This window comes from Anomaloglossus baeobatrachus, chromosome 12, assembly GCF_048569485.1.
Source record: "Anomaloglossus baeobatrachus isolate aAnoBae1 chromosome 12, aAnoBae1.hap1, whole genome shotgun sequence".
NCBI classification, from domain to species: Eukaryota; Metazoa; Chordata; class Amphibia; order Anura; family Aromobatidae; genus Anomaloglossus; species Anomaloglossus baeobatrachus.
This window is the reverse complement of record NC_134364.1, coordinates 77,341,784-77,358,634: the sequence shown is the minus strand read 5'-3', so window position 1 is coordinate 77,358,634 and position 16,851 is coordinate 77,341,784. Positions and strand designations below refer to the sequence as shown.

At 41.6% G+C, this 16,851-nt stretch overlaps 1 protein-coding gene across 4 annotated transcripts in view; it reads left to right on the top strand.

Moving 5' to 3' along the window:
• The first annotated feature begins 365 nt into the window (after nucleotides 1–365).
• The window catches only part of NOVA1 (NOVA alternative splicing regulator 1), a 120,706-nt gene continuing 104,220 nt past the window's right edge, over nucleotides 366–16,851 (top strand). Inside the window, exons 1-2 of one of the 4 annotated variants that reach the window (XM_075330334.1) lie at nucleotides 366–1,187; nucleotides 2,770–2,913. In XM_075330334.1, the coding sequence (XP_075186449.1) occupies nucleotides 1,052–1,187; nucleotides 2,770–2,913 (280 nt within the window). In that variant the 5' untranslated portion in view covers nucleotides 366–1,051. The other 3 variants (XM_075330337.1, XM_075330338.1, XM_075330335.1) reach the window with 3 other exon arrangements.

Below are 16,851 nucleotides of genomic sequence, written 5' to 3'. Positions count from 1 at the left end.
GTATATATTATGGATACAGTAATATTTGTAAACAGCAGTATCATATTTTGTGAAAACCCGCAGCCATTCTTCATGGTTGTGTTATGTGCAGAGTGATACACGGTTACATAGGTTTGCATTAATAACAGTGCCTTTATTGTTTTGTTTCCTGTAGAGCCATCCGGCAAGTAACGCGTTAAATGGCCATGTCATCTGAGCGAGGAATCCGCGCTGAAGATTGCCTGGAGTCCATGCTCCTGGAGCTGACCTATATAGGTAGGTGTAGGGAGCCTTTGTGTGGGATGCTGGGGATGTGCTGCAGCATCCCTCATACACAGCAGACACTTCTGCGGCCAGCCAGGAGAGGACAGAGCGCTGGATCTGGGAGCCAGCCACCAGAGAGCCAGTGTGAGCAGCAGGCAGGGGATTATTAGGAAACAAAAGAGAGAGGAGGAGGAGGAGAGAAAGCAAGGAAACAAGTCAGAGGCTGCAATCAGCACCACTCTTCTCTCACACACATACACATCTCGCACTCGCTCCTTTCTTTCCTCCTCAGCCCTTCTTCATCCCCTTTTCCTCCACACACCCCTTCCCTCCCCATCACTCTGCACCCTCCCCTCTTCTCTGTGTTTCTCAGTCCCAGCCATCTTGCTTTATTTTCTGCTTGCTACCTCTCCGCTTCCCTCCCTCCTTTATCTTTCTCTCATTCCCCAATCCTTCTCTATCACCCCCGTCTCCTTTTCCCTACACACTTTCCTCGCCACCCCCACCGTTCTGCACTCCTCCCCCTCTTTTCTCTCTCTCTCTTTCTCTCTCTCCCTCTCTCTCTCCATCCCTTTCCTCCCCCTCCTGGCTTCTCTTTTATTTATTTATTTTGTGTTGCTCTTCTCTGTCTCCGTTTCCCCTCTCCCTTGTATTGCTGTGTCTGTATATTTTGGAGGTGCACCAGGGGGCTCCCCCTTTGCAGTGCTTTCAGTGCAGGTAGTGGGGTTCCCCCCCTCACACCCCTCCTTCCCCAGCCTGTGCCCCCCTCGTGTCCCCCTGTGCTCTCAGCTTGCTGCAGCCCACAAACATGATGGCGGCAGCTCCTATCCAGCAAAACGGGACCCACAGCGGGGTCCCTATAGACCTAGACCCCCCAGACTCTAGGAAAAGACCCCTGGAAGCCCCACCGGAGGCTGGAAGCACGAAGAGGACCAACACAGGAGGTGAGTGCACCAGCTGCCGTTCTGCAAGGGGGTGGACTATAGCTATAGAGACAGCTTCTCTCGGCCTTGAATGTACCCCCAATATATCCATCATACTGTAGGTCTGTGCTACATGTCGGGGGGTCCTCGTCTGTTCTAATCTACGGTCAAAATGGCGTCTTCTATTATTATTATTGTGGTTTTTATATGATTCACACCTCCAACGTGTACTGTGTGCTCATTTCAATAGACTTTGTGTTATGATGCTGCAGGCATACACCCCCCTTGTGTGTTTTTTGGGGGTTCAGAGAACGAGTGGCACTGAAACGCACGTCAGGGTGATTTAGGGAACGCCGGTTTATGGGTTTTAAGCGGGAATCACCCCGCTGCTGATGGAGGGGTACAGACACTGCAATCTCTCACACTCCGCCAGACACGAAGAGGTTAATTCTCAGTGCTGGAAGATGCATGGAGGAGGCAGGGACCAGACCAGTCAGCTGCACATCAGTGGCTGCACCTCTCGGTCCCCTCTCATTGTTTCTGGGCATCCTTTTATTTAGCAAGTCAAACCTTTCCCTTTCTGGAGTGCCTGGATTTTTTTTTTTGGGAGTAATACTGTGTGCCTTTTTTTTTTTATCCCCCAATCATTAATTGTAAGCTTGGGGGAGGGGGGCAGAGAGAGGCTCAGCTCACAAGAGCTGGGGGGTGCTTCTTCTGCATCCTGGTGATGTGTCCCAGCATCTTCACGTTCATTTCTATTGGAGGCATAACAATGCAACGATGCAGAGGTGAATGCATTTGCTGAGGAATTGCAAGGAAGATCAGTGGGTTTTTTCTTGGCTTGGATGTATGCTCCCATCACAGGAATCACACATGGACCTGCACTTTTATCATAAACTGTACAGGGATATATATTTACTGGAACATGTTGAGGTTATGCAAAGTCAGTGACTCGTTATATATTAAAAAAATATATACCATACCACATTTCCTGTCATTTCATTCAACGAGACCTTCCATATTTGCTTCCTATGTTGCATATTTTCGATGTTTTTTTTTTCTTTATTATTTTTATTTTTTTTTTTTCCATTTTTTTTGCATTGGGCACATGTGACCTGGCGATCACCGTGATTTAAGCCGTAGATCGCTTTGAAATAAGGGGGGGTGAAAAATCTGCTTAAACTGCTTTAATTAATAAGCTTATAGGAGGATCACGAGAGATTGAAGGAAGCTAAAGAAATACATTGGGATTAGTGTGGAAGTCATTCCACATTACACCGAGGGTTTTTTTTTTTTTTCTTGGCATCCTCTTAATGCTTACAAATTAAACATGCTGTTCAGAGGTGAGACTTTGTAATAGGTTCATGTATGTCCATTGCTTTCCATTCTTAAGATCTTACTTTCTTATTTTGCCATGTATTTCCTTCCCATCATAGTAGCTCCGTCTTGGGTATGGGATTGCAAAAAAAAAAAAAAATGATATATGTATCTAATTGCAATGTATTTTATTTATTTATTATACGTCTTGCATGGTTTTCCCATTGATTGTCAAACTAACTGTTGAATTTTATTTTTTTTTTCTCTCTTTTTTTTTGCATTGCAGAAGACGGCCAGTTTTTCCTAAAGGTCCTCATTCCTAGTTATGCAGCCGGATCTATCATAGGAAAGGGTGGGCAGACCATCGTCCAGCTACAGAAAGAGACTGGAGCCACAATCAAGCTGTCCAAATCCAAAGATTTTTATCCAGGTAAGGTCCCAGGCTGGTGACAAGTCTGACGAGGAGCGGCTCCGTGATTGACAGGCAGTGGATGTTGCTATCCAAAAGGCTGCTGTGCTACCGATTTCTAGATTTTGCCCATTGCACTTGTTTGGCTCTTAGAGGGATGCCGCATTTTCAAGCATATTTACCCTCAAAGGTTATGTTTGGGATGCAGCAGAGCTGAATTTGTCATTTAATGCTTCGGGGGTGCTTTTTTTGTTTTGCATTTCTTGCTTATAGAATGCAATAGGCTTACCTGCAGTCCTATGTAAATCTATAGCTTAAGACTTTGACATACTCTATCTGCATTTGGGGATTGACAGGCTTTGCTCTGCTACATCTGTATTCGGGCATTGACATCATCTGCTTTGCGACATATGCACTCAGGGATTGACATACTCCACTCTGCTACATATGCATTCGGGGATTGATATACGCCATCTGTATTTGAGAATTGACATACTTCACTCTGCTACATATGTATTTGGGGATTGATATACTCCACCTGCATTTGAGAATAGACATACTCCTGTCTGCTACATCTGCATTTGGGCATTGACGTAATCTGCTCTGCTACATCTGCATTCAAGGATTGACATACTCCACTATGCTACATGTACATTCGGGGATTGATATACTCCATCTGCATTTGAGAATTGACATACTCTGCTCTGCTACATCTGCATTTGGGGATTGACATGCTCCGCTCTGATACATCTGCATTCAGGCATTGACATACTGCACTCTGCTACATCTACTTTCAGGCATTGACATATTCCGCTCTGCTACATCTGCATTCGGGCATTGACTTACTGCACTCTGCTACATCTGCATTCGAGGGCATTGACTTACTGCACTCTGCTACATCTGCATTCGAGGATTGGCATACTCCATCTGCATTTTGGGATTGACATACTGCACTCTGCTACATGTGCATTCGGGGACTGACATACTCCATCTACATTTTGAGATTGACATACTCAGCTCTGCTACATGTGCATTCGGGGATTGACATACTCCATCTACATTTTGAGATTGACATACTCAGCTCTGCTACATGTGCATTCGGGGATTGACATACTCCATCTGCATTTGGGGAATGACATACTCCGCTCTGCTACATCTGCATTCGGGGATTGACATACTCCATCTGCATTTGGGGAATGACATACTCAGCTCTGCTACATGTGCATTCGGGGACTGACATACGCCATCTGCATTTTGGGATTGACATACTCCGCTCTGCTACATCTGCATTTGGGGATTGACATACTCCATCTGCATTTGGGGAATGACATAGTCCATCTGCATTTGGGGAATGACATACTCAGCTCTGCTACTTCTGCATTTAGAGTTTTTTAGGAGACGCAGAACAGGCGATTTTTCATTACAAGGCAGCATTGTGGGAGGATTCACTGTAGAGGCATGCGGTCGTTACGATACGCGAATAGATCCGATTTTCGTGGTTTATTGTTCATTATAACGTGTGCAACTGGGAAATGTTCCGAAATGAAGATGATCTGAATCTAGTGTTAAAACAGGTTAGAATTTGCAGCTCCGATCAGGAGCGATCAGGAACGTAGCTTCCATATTGTCAGGAAATATAAAACCGCTATTATGGAGCCGTTGCCCGTTCTGTGCGAGGAGCGTGATTGCAGCAAATTGCTGTGGCTGTGGTGTCGTCCTGTAAAACACAGTGTTAAAGGTCACTGGGATAAATATGTGTTCGCACTACCAAGAATTTTATGGGGAATGATCTGTAATAAGGCGCTAGGCCGGACGATACTGCGGCATGTCCCCGCACAAAATCCATTCTAATCACCCTCCATCCGCCGTCATTATCGCTCCTCATCAAACGCCATTTATTAGATACGCAGAATTGGTTTTTATAACGCGATCCGCCGTATAAAGTGTCATGCAAATGGCAGGGTTCACGCCACGTCTGTTTTGACCGAATTTTCTGCCAATGTTTGCAAATAGAAATCAGATAAAGATATGCAAATACTCGGTGCTCATTTTCTTGCAGACAAAACATTGTTTTAAAGGGGGCCACCATCCGTCAGCGCGCAGGAGGTGCGCTCGTCTGCTCGTCTTCTGCTTCACTCCTTTTTTTTTTTTTTGTTATGTGTTTTGTGATTTTTCTATTATTAATATGTGACAGGATTTGACTCGTTATTGTCACGTTTGACACTTTGATTAGCTTTTCACCTTTTTTTTTTTAGCATTGACTTGCTTCACTGGTAGTGGAGTCGTTCATCAATGGCATTTTAAGAAGGGAATTTTAGGGCAGTTTCTGCAATGTTATTGTATACATCATCGTCTGCCCGGTCACTATCAGTATAGCCTACCTGGATTGAGAGGAGTTGGTGACACACCTGCGACATACGAGGGAAGATATACTAGACATTAATAATGAATTGATGGGTGCGTCTATAATCACGAAAAATCAGGATTTCAGCAAAAAGCAAAGAATAGGATTCCACTGCATAAGCAGATATCGAATAGCACGAGGGGGGTTACCGCTCAAATTTAATAAGGTAATATATCTGGCAGACAAGCGCTCAGCCAAATTGAATTTGCTGTTTAACAGCTGAAAATGAAATAGCATTTCTTGCATTATACATGAGCTTGTATTAAATGCACTGCGATATTATAGGAAACATAGTCCGAATTACTCAATAAAAGGCATTGGCGGAAGGGAATAAAGCTCTCTTATTGGAAATGGTGACAATTCGGTGTGTGTATCTGCTACACGGAGTAGTACGCCTTCCCTGTATGTGTTGCGCTTCCCTTTGCACAGCTGAGTTTGTCATTGAGAATCACGTAAAAGTGACCAGTTCAGCTCTGCTACATCCATACCGCTGCTAAAAAGGGGGCAATCCGGGCCATTCCCCGATACATTTTGTTACGATTGACTGTCTGATGCTACATTGTAACATTTCTCAAAGGCTTTTGAGGCCTAATATGTAACTTGTTTCATAATAGAACAGTCATGCGGTCCTATCTGCGAATAACCTGTTGACAGCAACCATTTTAACTATTTTTTTCTATATTTTTATTAGGTAGAAAGATCAAGATCAAACAATGAAATAAAGCCAAACATTAACCAATATAATAATAACACTAATAATATATAATGTTGATGTGATAGAATGGCGATGTCGGAAGACCCGTAGCACGGGGTCCTCGAGTGGTAGCCTCCAAATCCAGCGTACTGATGTTTCCGCAGGAATGACGTAATGCACCTCGCGTCATGCGGCTCCTTCAGTCCCCATAATCAATTCTGGCCAGCGTTTATCCGCTTTACCAAACCAATAGATTAAAAAACCATTAGAAAGCAAACGATACACCCCACCCCTAAAAAGTGACATTTTTCTACAGATTAGTGGTATGAGTGTGTTTTTTTAATTTTTTTTTTTTTTCTTTAGATGCCTTCGAGTTCATTATTACTGAGACAATCGGGAATGAAATTAAGTCACTTTATGCGTCTTCGCTCTGTGACAGCTGGTGGTGGTGGGGGGGGATTCTGCTTAACCCCCTATATGCTGGACACTTGTAGGTTCATAATTTATTTTTAATTGTGACAGATGAGAAAACGATTGAGGGAGTTTAGATATTTGATATATTTATTGAACATTAAAACTAAATACTAAAGTGGTAAAAAAGTAAAATGGCCCCAGAGATGAATCTTACTAAAGCTCGTGTGCATGTACTCACATCCATCCAGTGTTCATATATCAATATATAGGCATAGACCATACACAATACAATATATACTATATATATATATATATATATATATATATATATATAGATATATATATATGGAGAGATGTATGAATATAAAGAGCTAAGTGAACAGTACACCACCTATAATATATATATATATATATACATACACACATATATATATATATATATATGTCTATATCTCTATCGAGAGAGAGGGAGAGATATATATATAAATCTAGATATTTATACACAAAATATATATATATATATATATATATATATATATATATATATATATATACTGTATAGATATATATACTGTATAGATATATATACTGTATATGTATATCTATATATAGATATACATACCTAGCTATTTATATACCGCATATATATGCTTCATTTTGCTTTGCTTTTAGTGTGTGTGTATGTATATATATATATATATATATATATATATATATATATATTTATATTATACACACACACGCACACATTGTATATTTATACATACACACACACACATACATACACACATTACACACATACATATACTGCATAAAATGTATGTATATATATATACATACATACACACACACACAAGAACCAAAGCAAAATGCAACACGTATATACATATATGTATATACACACACATACACATACATATATACATATACATATATATGTATATCTGTATGTGTATGTGTGTGTGTGTGTGTGTGTGTGTGTATATATATATACATATATATATATATATATATATATATATATATATATATATATATGTATATGTGTTGCATTTTGCTTTGGTTCTTGTGTGTGTGTATGTATGTATGTATGTATGTATGTATGTGTGTATATATATATATATATATATATATATATATATATATATACATACACAAAAAGCAAAGCAAAATGAAGCATATATATGCGGTATATAAATAGCTAGGTATGTATATCTATATATAGATATACATATACAGTATATATATCTATACAGTATGTATATATATATATATATATAATATAATATAATATAATATAATATAATATATATATATATATATATATATATATATATATATATTTTTTTTTTTAATTAATTCATATTCCTTGGGGATGTAAGTATACTGGCAATCGATCTCCAGACATACAGATGAGCTGCTTTTTGTCTGTCTTGATCCCCTTTTCTGGTTATCGCCATTGCTTCTCACTATTTTCCTGCGCACTATACCAGCTAAGGGTGTAATGCCAGCGTTGGCCGACATGTTGAGGCTGTGTAATGGTCACGTAGAGCTCCTTTCATGAATGTAATGAGCTATCAATTAGAAGAAAATATACAAATCCCCTTTAGACGTCTGATAAAGGTGACTGTGTCACTATAGAAGACTTCTAAATTTCCTAGAAAGTTGTAGCCATGAGGGGAGGAGTGTATAAACTTGTCAGGCAGGATTATAGTATTTTACATATGGCCGTCAGTTATAGTCACATATTGTATAAGTTTGTTCTTTATAGTAAAAATCCGCAGGTTTCGGCATTTTACTTTTCTTGATATATCCAAAACTATCATGCCCTATTCATTACAATGCAGTTACTGTTTTCACTGAGACACGATGATCCTGGTGTTTCTCTTACTTTCTTTATGGCTTGTGCACTCTTTGTTACTGTCTCCCCCCTCCTTCCCCTCCCCCCCCCAATAAATTCATACAAAACTTCACAAAGAGCCACGTGTTGTTTAAAAAAAAAGTGTGTAGTGACGCACAGGTGATTCCAGCAGCGGCCATCTTGGAGGAGTGCAAGTCGTAGGCGATGATGAACAGAACTCCAGGCCTCTGAGAATTAGGCTGCACCCCACCAGCCATCTTTTTGGAGCAGTTGACGTCATTCTAGGCCGCAAAGGTATGCAGACACGACGGACTCGCTGCTATCTACATGCAAGCCGATATGCCGAGATATAAGAAAGGGTTCACTGACGCATGTCACGCCATTACTTTGCTGCCGGTCTGTTTTACATGGCGGCAGTTAATAACGCAGATAAGGACGGCCGTGCAGAGTCTGCTCTCCGCTATCCAGTTTCACACTCCTGTGTTTGTATCACAAATCCCCACATGCCAGGTCTATCTCGGAGAAGGAAAAACATAAACCTGTCCTAGTTTACGTTTCACCTGAGCATGAATCTTGGCAGCACATAGAGCGGACAGGCGGCACCGCAAATCCCGGGTTCATCGCTGGTGAGAACCACAGGCAAGTTTCCCTTCTGTGGCCTGTGCCAACTCTGTAATACAATCACGGGTGTCCTTAGCCCTGGTGTGAGCGCTCGACAGAACGTCTGTTTGTTTCTGCCCCGGTTATTTATTTGTGTCCTAATCTGAGTATGTGTGCGTCTCTGGGCCCCGGCCAGCAGTATACGGAGAAGGAGAGGCGATCAGGACTAGCTGTTAGCTCTGGCTCTCATTCAGGACTGTCAGGGATGGGATCTCTATAAAGTTTTCTGTTTATATCGTCTTACGGCCCTAGATTGCCTGTTTATAAGGAGATGAAACGTCCATGTCTGATCCAATAATCCAGCAGAGAATATCTGCAGAATACTCCCACACCCTATAATAGGGAGGGGTGTGCAGGGTATGGATTATGTGCCTCCTCCAAAATGTAGCACAATTCAGACCTATAATATAAAGTATGCCAGGCTTGTAAATTAGAAGATATCATTGCCAGCGAGGTAAGCTTTTATGTAGTAATCAGCTGGTTATGAAGTAAAGACTAGTTGGCAGGTGAGCATTGGCACCCCACCTCTGGCATCCGGTACGGTTCGTAAATGTATCATATCATGTGTAATATAGTCTGAAAGCAAAAAATGATAAATGCAGAAAACATGGAACAACATACCAGCCCGTGACTGCACATATGTACAGATATAACAGGGTATAAGTCACTTCTGCCGCAATCCAAAGATGTTTACGAAGTATAGACTAGTTGGCAGGTGAACGTTGGCATCCCACCTCTGGCACCCAGTACAGTTCATAAATGTATCATATCATGTGCAAAATAATCTGAAAGCAAAAACAACGAATGCAGAAAACATGGAACAACATACCAGCTCATGACTGCAGATAGGTATAGCTATAACAGAGTGTAAGTCACTTCTGCCGCAACCCGAAGATATTTATGAAGTATAGACTAGTTGGCAGGTGAACATTGGCACCCCACCTCTGGCACCCAGTACAGTTCGTAAATGTATCATATCATGTGCAAAATAGTCTGAAAGCAAAAACGAAGAATGCAGAAAACATGGAACAACATACCAGCTCGTGATAAGTCACTTCTGCCGCAATCCGAAGATGTATATTTTATCAATCCGCACGCCTATGTCTTACTGTGTCGTACCCTACATTTACTACTCTATGAAACAAGACAATCTACTCACAAACAAACAATAAAATGTATCGAAAAAAACCAAAAAGGCTTAATATTAAGAAAAAGACCGCTGTAATCGTGCAAGGTGAGACCATAGAGACCGGTCACAAATTATTAGCTTTTAAGTAAAGCGGTTCCGAAAGCTAACAATAACCCTGCCAATAGTTGCAGGGGTCGGTGAGTAATCGCCCCATTGCGGTAATGTTAGTAAATCACATCTGCATTACACCGGGGGGGGGTGGAGGAAAGCTTCGGACTTCCCAGTAGTGTTAGCGCCTTCTTTGCCACATTCCGAATTATCATGTTTCTGAAGATATGTATATAACTTTATATATATCGACAGATCATGAGGCAGGGAATATGTGAAAGGAATATGGCAGCGTGGAAGTGTCGGGAGAAGGATTTACACAGGATTGGGAGCTGTCACTCATCAGGAGGCCATATCCCAGGCTCTCGGGAACAGGTTTGATCCAGTGCACATCTAGACGATACGCACACTTGTGCCTTAGTGTGATGGCAGGGTGACGTCTACGTTAACCCATTTTTTTGCAGAGGCGAACATTAACCCCGCGTTAAGAGAAGAGGTCCGATATGTGTAACTAGAAAGCTTCAGCAGGTAATTGGGACCCGGCCGGTGGAACGTAACCACACAAGAGTCTGGTTTCACTGCAGCTGCTCTTGGACTTAATTACCCTGACCTGTGGGGCAGGAGTAGATGCTGCATCCAACAGGGGAAATGGGTAGTAACCTCCTGCTCGCGCCCTCTGCAACTCCTTTCATGCCCACAATCTAATTTACCAGAATAGTATGACACAAGTTGTCATCTCTTGTTTCTAAAGTAGTAGGATCTATTTTTTACCATTGGTGGTTTCCATTCGCAAACCCTTAGCGATGGAGAATAAACGGCATACGTGAACATCCAAGCTATCGTCAGACATGAAAAACCCAGCTCTGCTACGTTTCGTGTTTCATTTGCCATAAATTTTGCTTTATTGAATAACCCAATAACATTACATTTTTGGAAGAAATCACATTTTCAAGGCTATAAGATGACCACCAGTCATATTATGCCGTTGATGTGCGGCACGCGCTACTTACAGATCCGCTCGCATACAGGCGTGTGACTAACACCTGTCGGAATTTTTCAGAACATAATGGAATGGTACATCCTCATTTGCTAACACCTAAGTCCAGACAATCTCACTTTTGTCCTTTTTGTATATAATTAGTCGGCGTATGCGCTCGTCCCATTAAGCCGCTATTGTACATATTTCACAGCTATAGGACGGCAATGTCAGGTGCTGTCCTCCCAGCTTAACAGGAATGGATAACTACATTTGCTTCACTGTACATTAAGTTTTTTCCATTTCGTGAATTTAATTCAAATGATGTTTAAAAAGTGCATTGAAAGCATTTTGCAGGCCATTACGCTTGGCACAATGAGTGACTCATACGTCGTTATTAAGGGGTTGGCAACAAATTGCTCTGCGTAACAAATCTTCTGCAGACACATTGAGTTTGCACATATCTACCATCTATATTCGTATATACCCTTGGAGCAGAAGAGTCAGATTGAGTGTCTCATTTAGACATTTGGACCCCAGCCAAATTTGAGGGCGCTTCTTCTCCCCCCGTACTGGAAGTGAGGATATTCCTGTAATTTCACAGCCATGGGTCATCCACAGGGACAGTTACCTCCCGAATATGCGTCCAGTCACCTGCCAACGAGGGGAGACATTCTGTAGACATTCCTTTCATGTCTGCGCCTCATTGTTGTAGTGACGCCAAGGAAATCGTTCATACAAAGGATAGGCACACATGCTAAAGAGATAGCAAGCATTGGATCTGCGTAAGTCTGGCACGCTCCACCATGGACTGGAAGACTAGTTCCATTGCTTTCTATAAAGGGGAGAGGACACCATTATAAGGGTAGAACCAAAACTTAGCTCAAACATTGCCACCATCATGTGATAAAATAAAATAATCTAGTATGTTACAGAGTGGTGATGACTGTTCCCTTAGACGCAAAGGTTGCCTTTATAGACGTATTGCATCAGGGGCTTAACTTGAGGGCAAATGCACCCGGGAGGAGGGTATGGCAAGCTATTTGCTCTACTTTACTGCCCTCAAATACAGCATTGAGATATCAAACTGAATTGTTATCACAAGGGAAGGAAAATCTGAGGTTGAGCATTATCCATTTACAGCACGGTGCAAAAATGTCCGCCATGTTTCAGGAATGGAATGGCATTGCCCATGTGGTTACTGTGCCACGCTTTATGCATTTTCTATTTTCTATCTTGCCTTGTATTTTCTATATATTGTATTTATATCTTACTGTAATTACATATATGTGTGTGTGTGTGTGTATATAATATATATGTATATGTGTGTGTGTGTATGTAGCAGTCGTGCAGATGCTTGAGACGGACAGATCATTGCCCTTTAGTTAAATTTATTCTCCATCGCACTCTATACCATTACTACCATCATGTTCCTCATATTCTAATACATTACTACCATCATTTTCATTACCTAATGTTCTGATTATATGAGAGATCCATCTATGGAAGAATTTACAGACATTTTTCAATGGCGCATTATGTAAACTTAGAGACCTGTATCCAAAGTAAGACATCCCCTTTGCCTTTGGTAGTTTATACTTTGCTTACTCCAGTGTCCTTTATACATTTGATTTGATCAGGTTTTTATGAAATCTATTGCAATATCTTATTGTGCCCTGCCCTATACAGTGTTTTCAGCCTGTTGCCGGCCATATACGCGGTAGATCATGATGGCCCGTAAATTCCTGCACACTCTCCGCCTTAGTTACAATGCATTCTAGTGCTGAGTTGCATTCTCAGGGTTTGTCTTTTGACCTCGGTGATGGTCATTTCCATATAAAGTCCCAAAATATTGCATCTCCTAAGCTGGAAACCATAGCATGTAAATTTATGTTGGTAAATAACGGGCTTTGTATCGCCCCCAGTTTAAATCTTTCAGTACCGCTAACCGATCGATAGTTCTGTGACATCCGACGTCCCTTAAATCAGTACGAGTGCTGCGTGTCCATGACGGGTTTCCAACATAAGAAATTGAAATGACGTCATGCGATCTCCAAATTTAGAAGAGGGCGAGGAAACGATACGAAGGCTTGAAATATGTGAGTGGTGCAACATTAGCTCTTATTCACGCAGCACATCTTTAGTTGTGACATTTAGTGTATTTCTATGAGATTATTATTATTATTATTTTTTAATTATGCATGTTTTTCTACCTCTGGATATTAATAACAAAAGGGTATTAGAAAACACAAGTGCAGCGAATGTCCGGTTCAATTTTTTGTGACAGACGCTGAACTTGGAATTGTGTAATGAAACATATATAAATAAATATATATATATATATATATATTATATACACACACGTGTGTGTGTAATATACTGTATATTTATATATGTTCGTAATGTGTATATATATATATTATTGAACTGATCATCTGCATTTTTTGTGTGTTCTTGGCGTGCTGGCCCGGCATAGGGATGTGTATAGATCTGTATAGGCTTCTCGTGTTCTTCTTGTCCTCCTGGCCATGACGAGGTTACGTGCATGAGGTCTGATTTCCTCAGGAAGCCTGGTGATGGGTGGGCCTCTTCGCTCGTGTATCTGTGTGTGTTTGGTAGGTGTGGGTTCCCTGCTTGGCTGGGAGAATGTAATTTCTGGCTACTTGTATAAAGAATGGAGGGGGGAAGCGGGGAATTGGAGGGGGGCCTGTGAACAGCTGAAGTGACACCGAGCGCCAGCTGGGGGATCTGAAATCAAAATAAGCTGTGAGAGTTGTATTAATGCACAATTAGAATACACAATAGTGATTGTGCGGATCAAGGTCATGTTGCACTGGAAAAACAGCATAACGGAGCTCTTTTTTTTTCAGTTTGTTTTTACATTACAACCTACATATGAAATGAAAAGTCAGTTTTTCCAGTGAACAGACTGAACGCTTTGCACTCGCTGCTCAGATGCTCAGTACTTTGGATATCTGACGGTAACATGTCATGTGGAGCTATATAGCTCGGAGAGGTTTCAGGATAACATTGCTGCTATGCACAATTTCACTACACACGTTTTACTACTTTGATATTAAAGGGTGATGTGTAAAAATCATAGTATACTCGATGATTTTCCATTAAGCGCGTACCTTAATTTGCCTATATACTCTAGTTTTATGGCATCGACAACCCATAGATCGGCCACTTTATATACTATAGCTTTATGGCATCGACAACCCATAGAACGGCCACTTTATATACTCTAGTTTTATGGCATCGGCAACCCATAGAGCGGCCACTTTGTATACTATAGCTTTATGGCATCGACAACCCATAGAGCGGCCACTTTATATACTCTAATTTTATGGCATCGACAACCCATAGAGCGGCCACTTTACGTACTCTAGTTTTATGGCATTGACAACCCATAGAGCGGCCACTATATATACTCTAGTTTTATGGCATTGACAACCCATAGAGCGGCCACTATATATACTCTAGTTTTATGGCATCGACAACCCATAGAGCGGCCACTTTGTATACTATAGCTTTATGGCATCGACAACCCATAGAGCGGCCACTTTATATACTCTAGCTTTATGGCATTGACAACCTATAGAGCGGCCACTATATATACTCTAGTTTTATGGCATCGACAACCCATAGTGTGGCCACTTTATATACTCTAGTTTTATGGCATCGACAACCCATAGAGTGGCCACTTTATATACTCTAGTTTTATTACATCGACAACCCATAAAGCGGCCACTTTAATACTCTAATTTTATGGCATCGACAACCCATAGTGCGGCCACTTTATATACTCTAGTTTTATGGCATCGACAACCCATAGAGTGGCCACTTTCTGTACTCTAGTTTTATGGCATCGACAACCCATAGAGTGGCCACTTTAATACTCTAGTTTTATGGCATTGACAACCCATAGAGCGGCCACTTTAATACTCTAATTTTATGGCATCGACAACCCATAGAGCGGCCACTTTATATACTATAGCTTTATGGCATCGACAATTCATAGAGCGGCCACTTTATATACTATAGATTTATGGCATCAACTACCCATAGAGCGGCCACTTTATATACTCTAATTTTATGGCATCGACAACCCATAGAGTGGCCACTTTATATACTATAGTTTTATGGCATCGACAACCCATAGAGCGGCCACTTTATATACTATAGATTTATGGCATCGACAATTCATAGAGCGGCCACTTTATATACTATAGATTTATGGCATCGACAATTCATAGAGCGGCCACTTTATATACTATAGATTTATGGTATTGCCAACCCATAGAGCGGCCACTATGTTGCTCCCATTACTTTTTGGTTTCCAGTGTATGGCATGAAGAAGGCCTGTGCTTTGGTGTCGCCAAACACCATACAAATATTTAGCAAACTTCCACTTGGACAGTCATTGCCTATATTTCTTGATAGTTGTGTTGTATTTTCCTGCACACAACCTTTTTAAGGCTCAATTCTGTCCCTTGAGTTTTTTGGGACCATATTTTTGAACTCATAGATATTTTTGGGGCCCTACTGAGTATCCTTAAGCTTCTGATGTCACTAACACATAAAGAAGTTTTATCTTTTGGATTGATTGGAAAATATACCATGTTCCATCAGATCCCCTTGGGGTAGAGTCTCATAACTATATTTTCTCCCTCTGAGAAATGGGTCTGAATATACTGATCAGACTGATCAGAGTGGGGTCTGTTTTTCTCAGAGATAGAGAATGGAAAAAAAATAAGTTTCTCCTTCTTCTCCATTATATCATGTCTTCTACATGTGAAAATCGGATCAGAGGTGTTGATAAGATGGAGAACTTAATTTCTCCATTATAACGGTTTCTTGACAAACCGGATGGCACTTGGATGTCTTATGCTTGTGAAAATCGCTTCAGAGGTGCAGAGAAGAAGCAGAACTTAATTTCTCCATTTTATTAGTCTGTGAAAATCGAACCGTGCTCGGAAGTCTCTCACATGCAAACATCAGATCACAGGTGCGAAGAAGATGGAGAACTTAATTTATCCATCTTCTCCATTGTCTGTGTCCACATAAATCGGTCTGCACTTGGATGACATCTGACTGCAGTCCAATTTTTTTCATCGACTCAGGGGTACTTTGCACGCTGCGACATCGCTAGCCGATGATAGCGATGCCGAGTGCGATAGTACCCGTCCCCGTCGCACATGAGATATCTTGTGATCGCTGCCGTAGCGAACATTATCGCTACGGCAGCTTCACACGCACATACCTGGTCGGCGACGTCGCTGTGACTGACGAAGAATCCCTCCTTCAAGGAGGCGGTGCGTTCGGCGTCACAGCGACGTCACCGCGACGTCACTAATCGGCCGACCAATAGAAGCAGAGGGGCGGAGATGAGCTGAATGTAAACATCCCGCCCAACCTTCTTCCTTCCGCATTGCCGGTGGACGGCGGGCGCAGGTAAGGAGATGTTTGTCGCTCCTGCGGCTTCACACACAGCGATGTGTGGAGCTGCAGCAACGACAAACAACATCGTACCTGCGGACGCACCGACATTATGAAAATGAACGGCGTGACACAGATCACCGATTTTTTTTGACTGTTTCACGCTCGTTTATCTTCTCTCCTAGGCTTTATACGTTGGGACGTCGTTACTGGCGCTGGATGTACGTCACTTTCGATTTGACTCCAATGATATCGCAGTAGCGATGTCGCA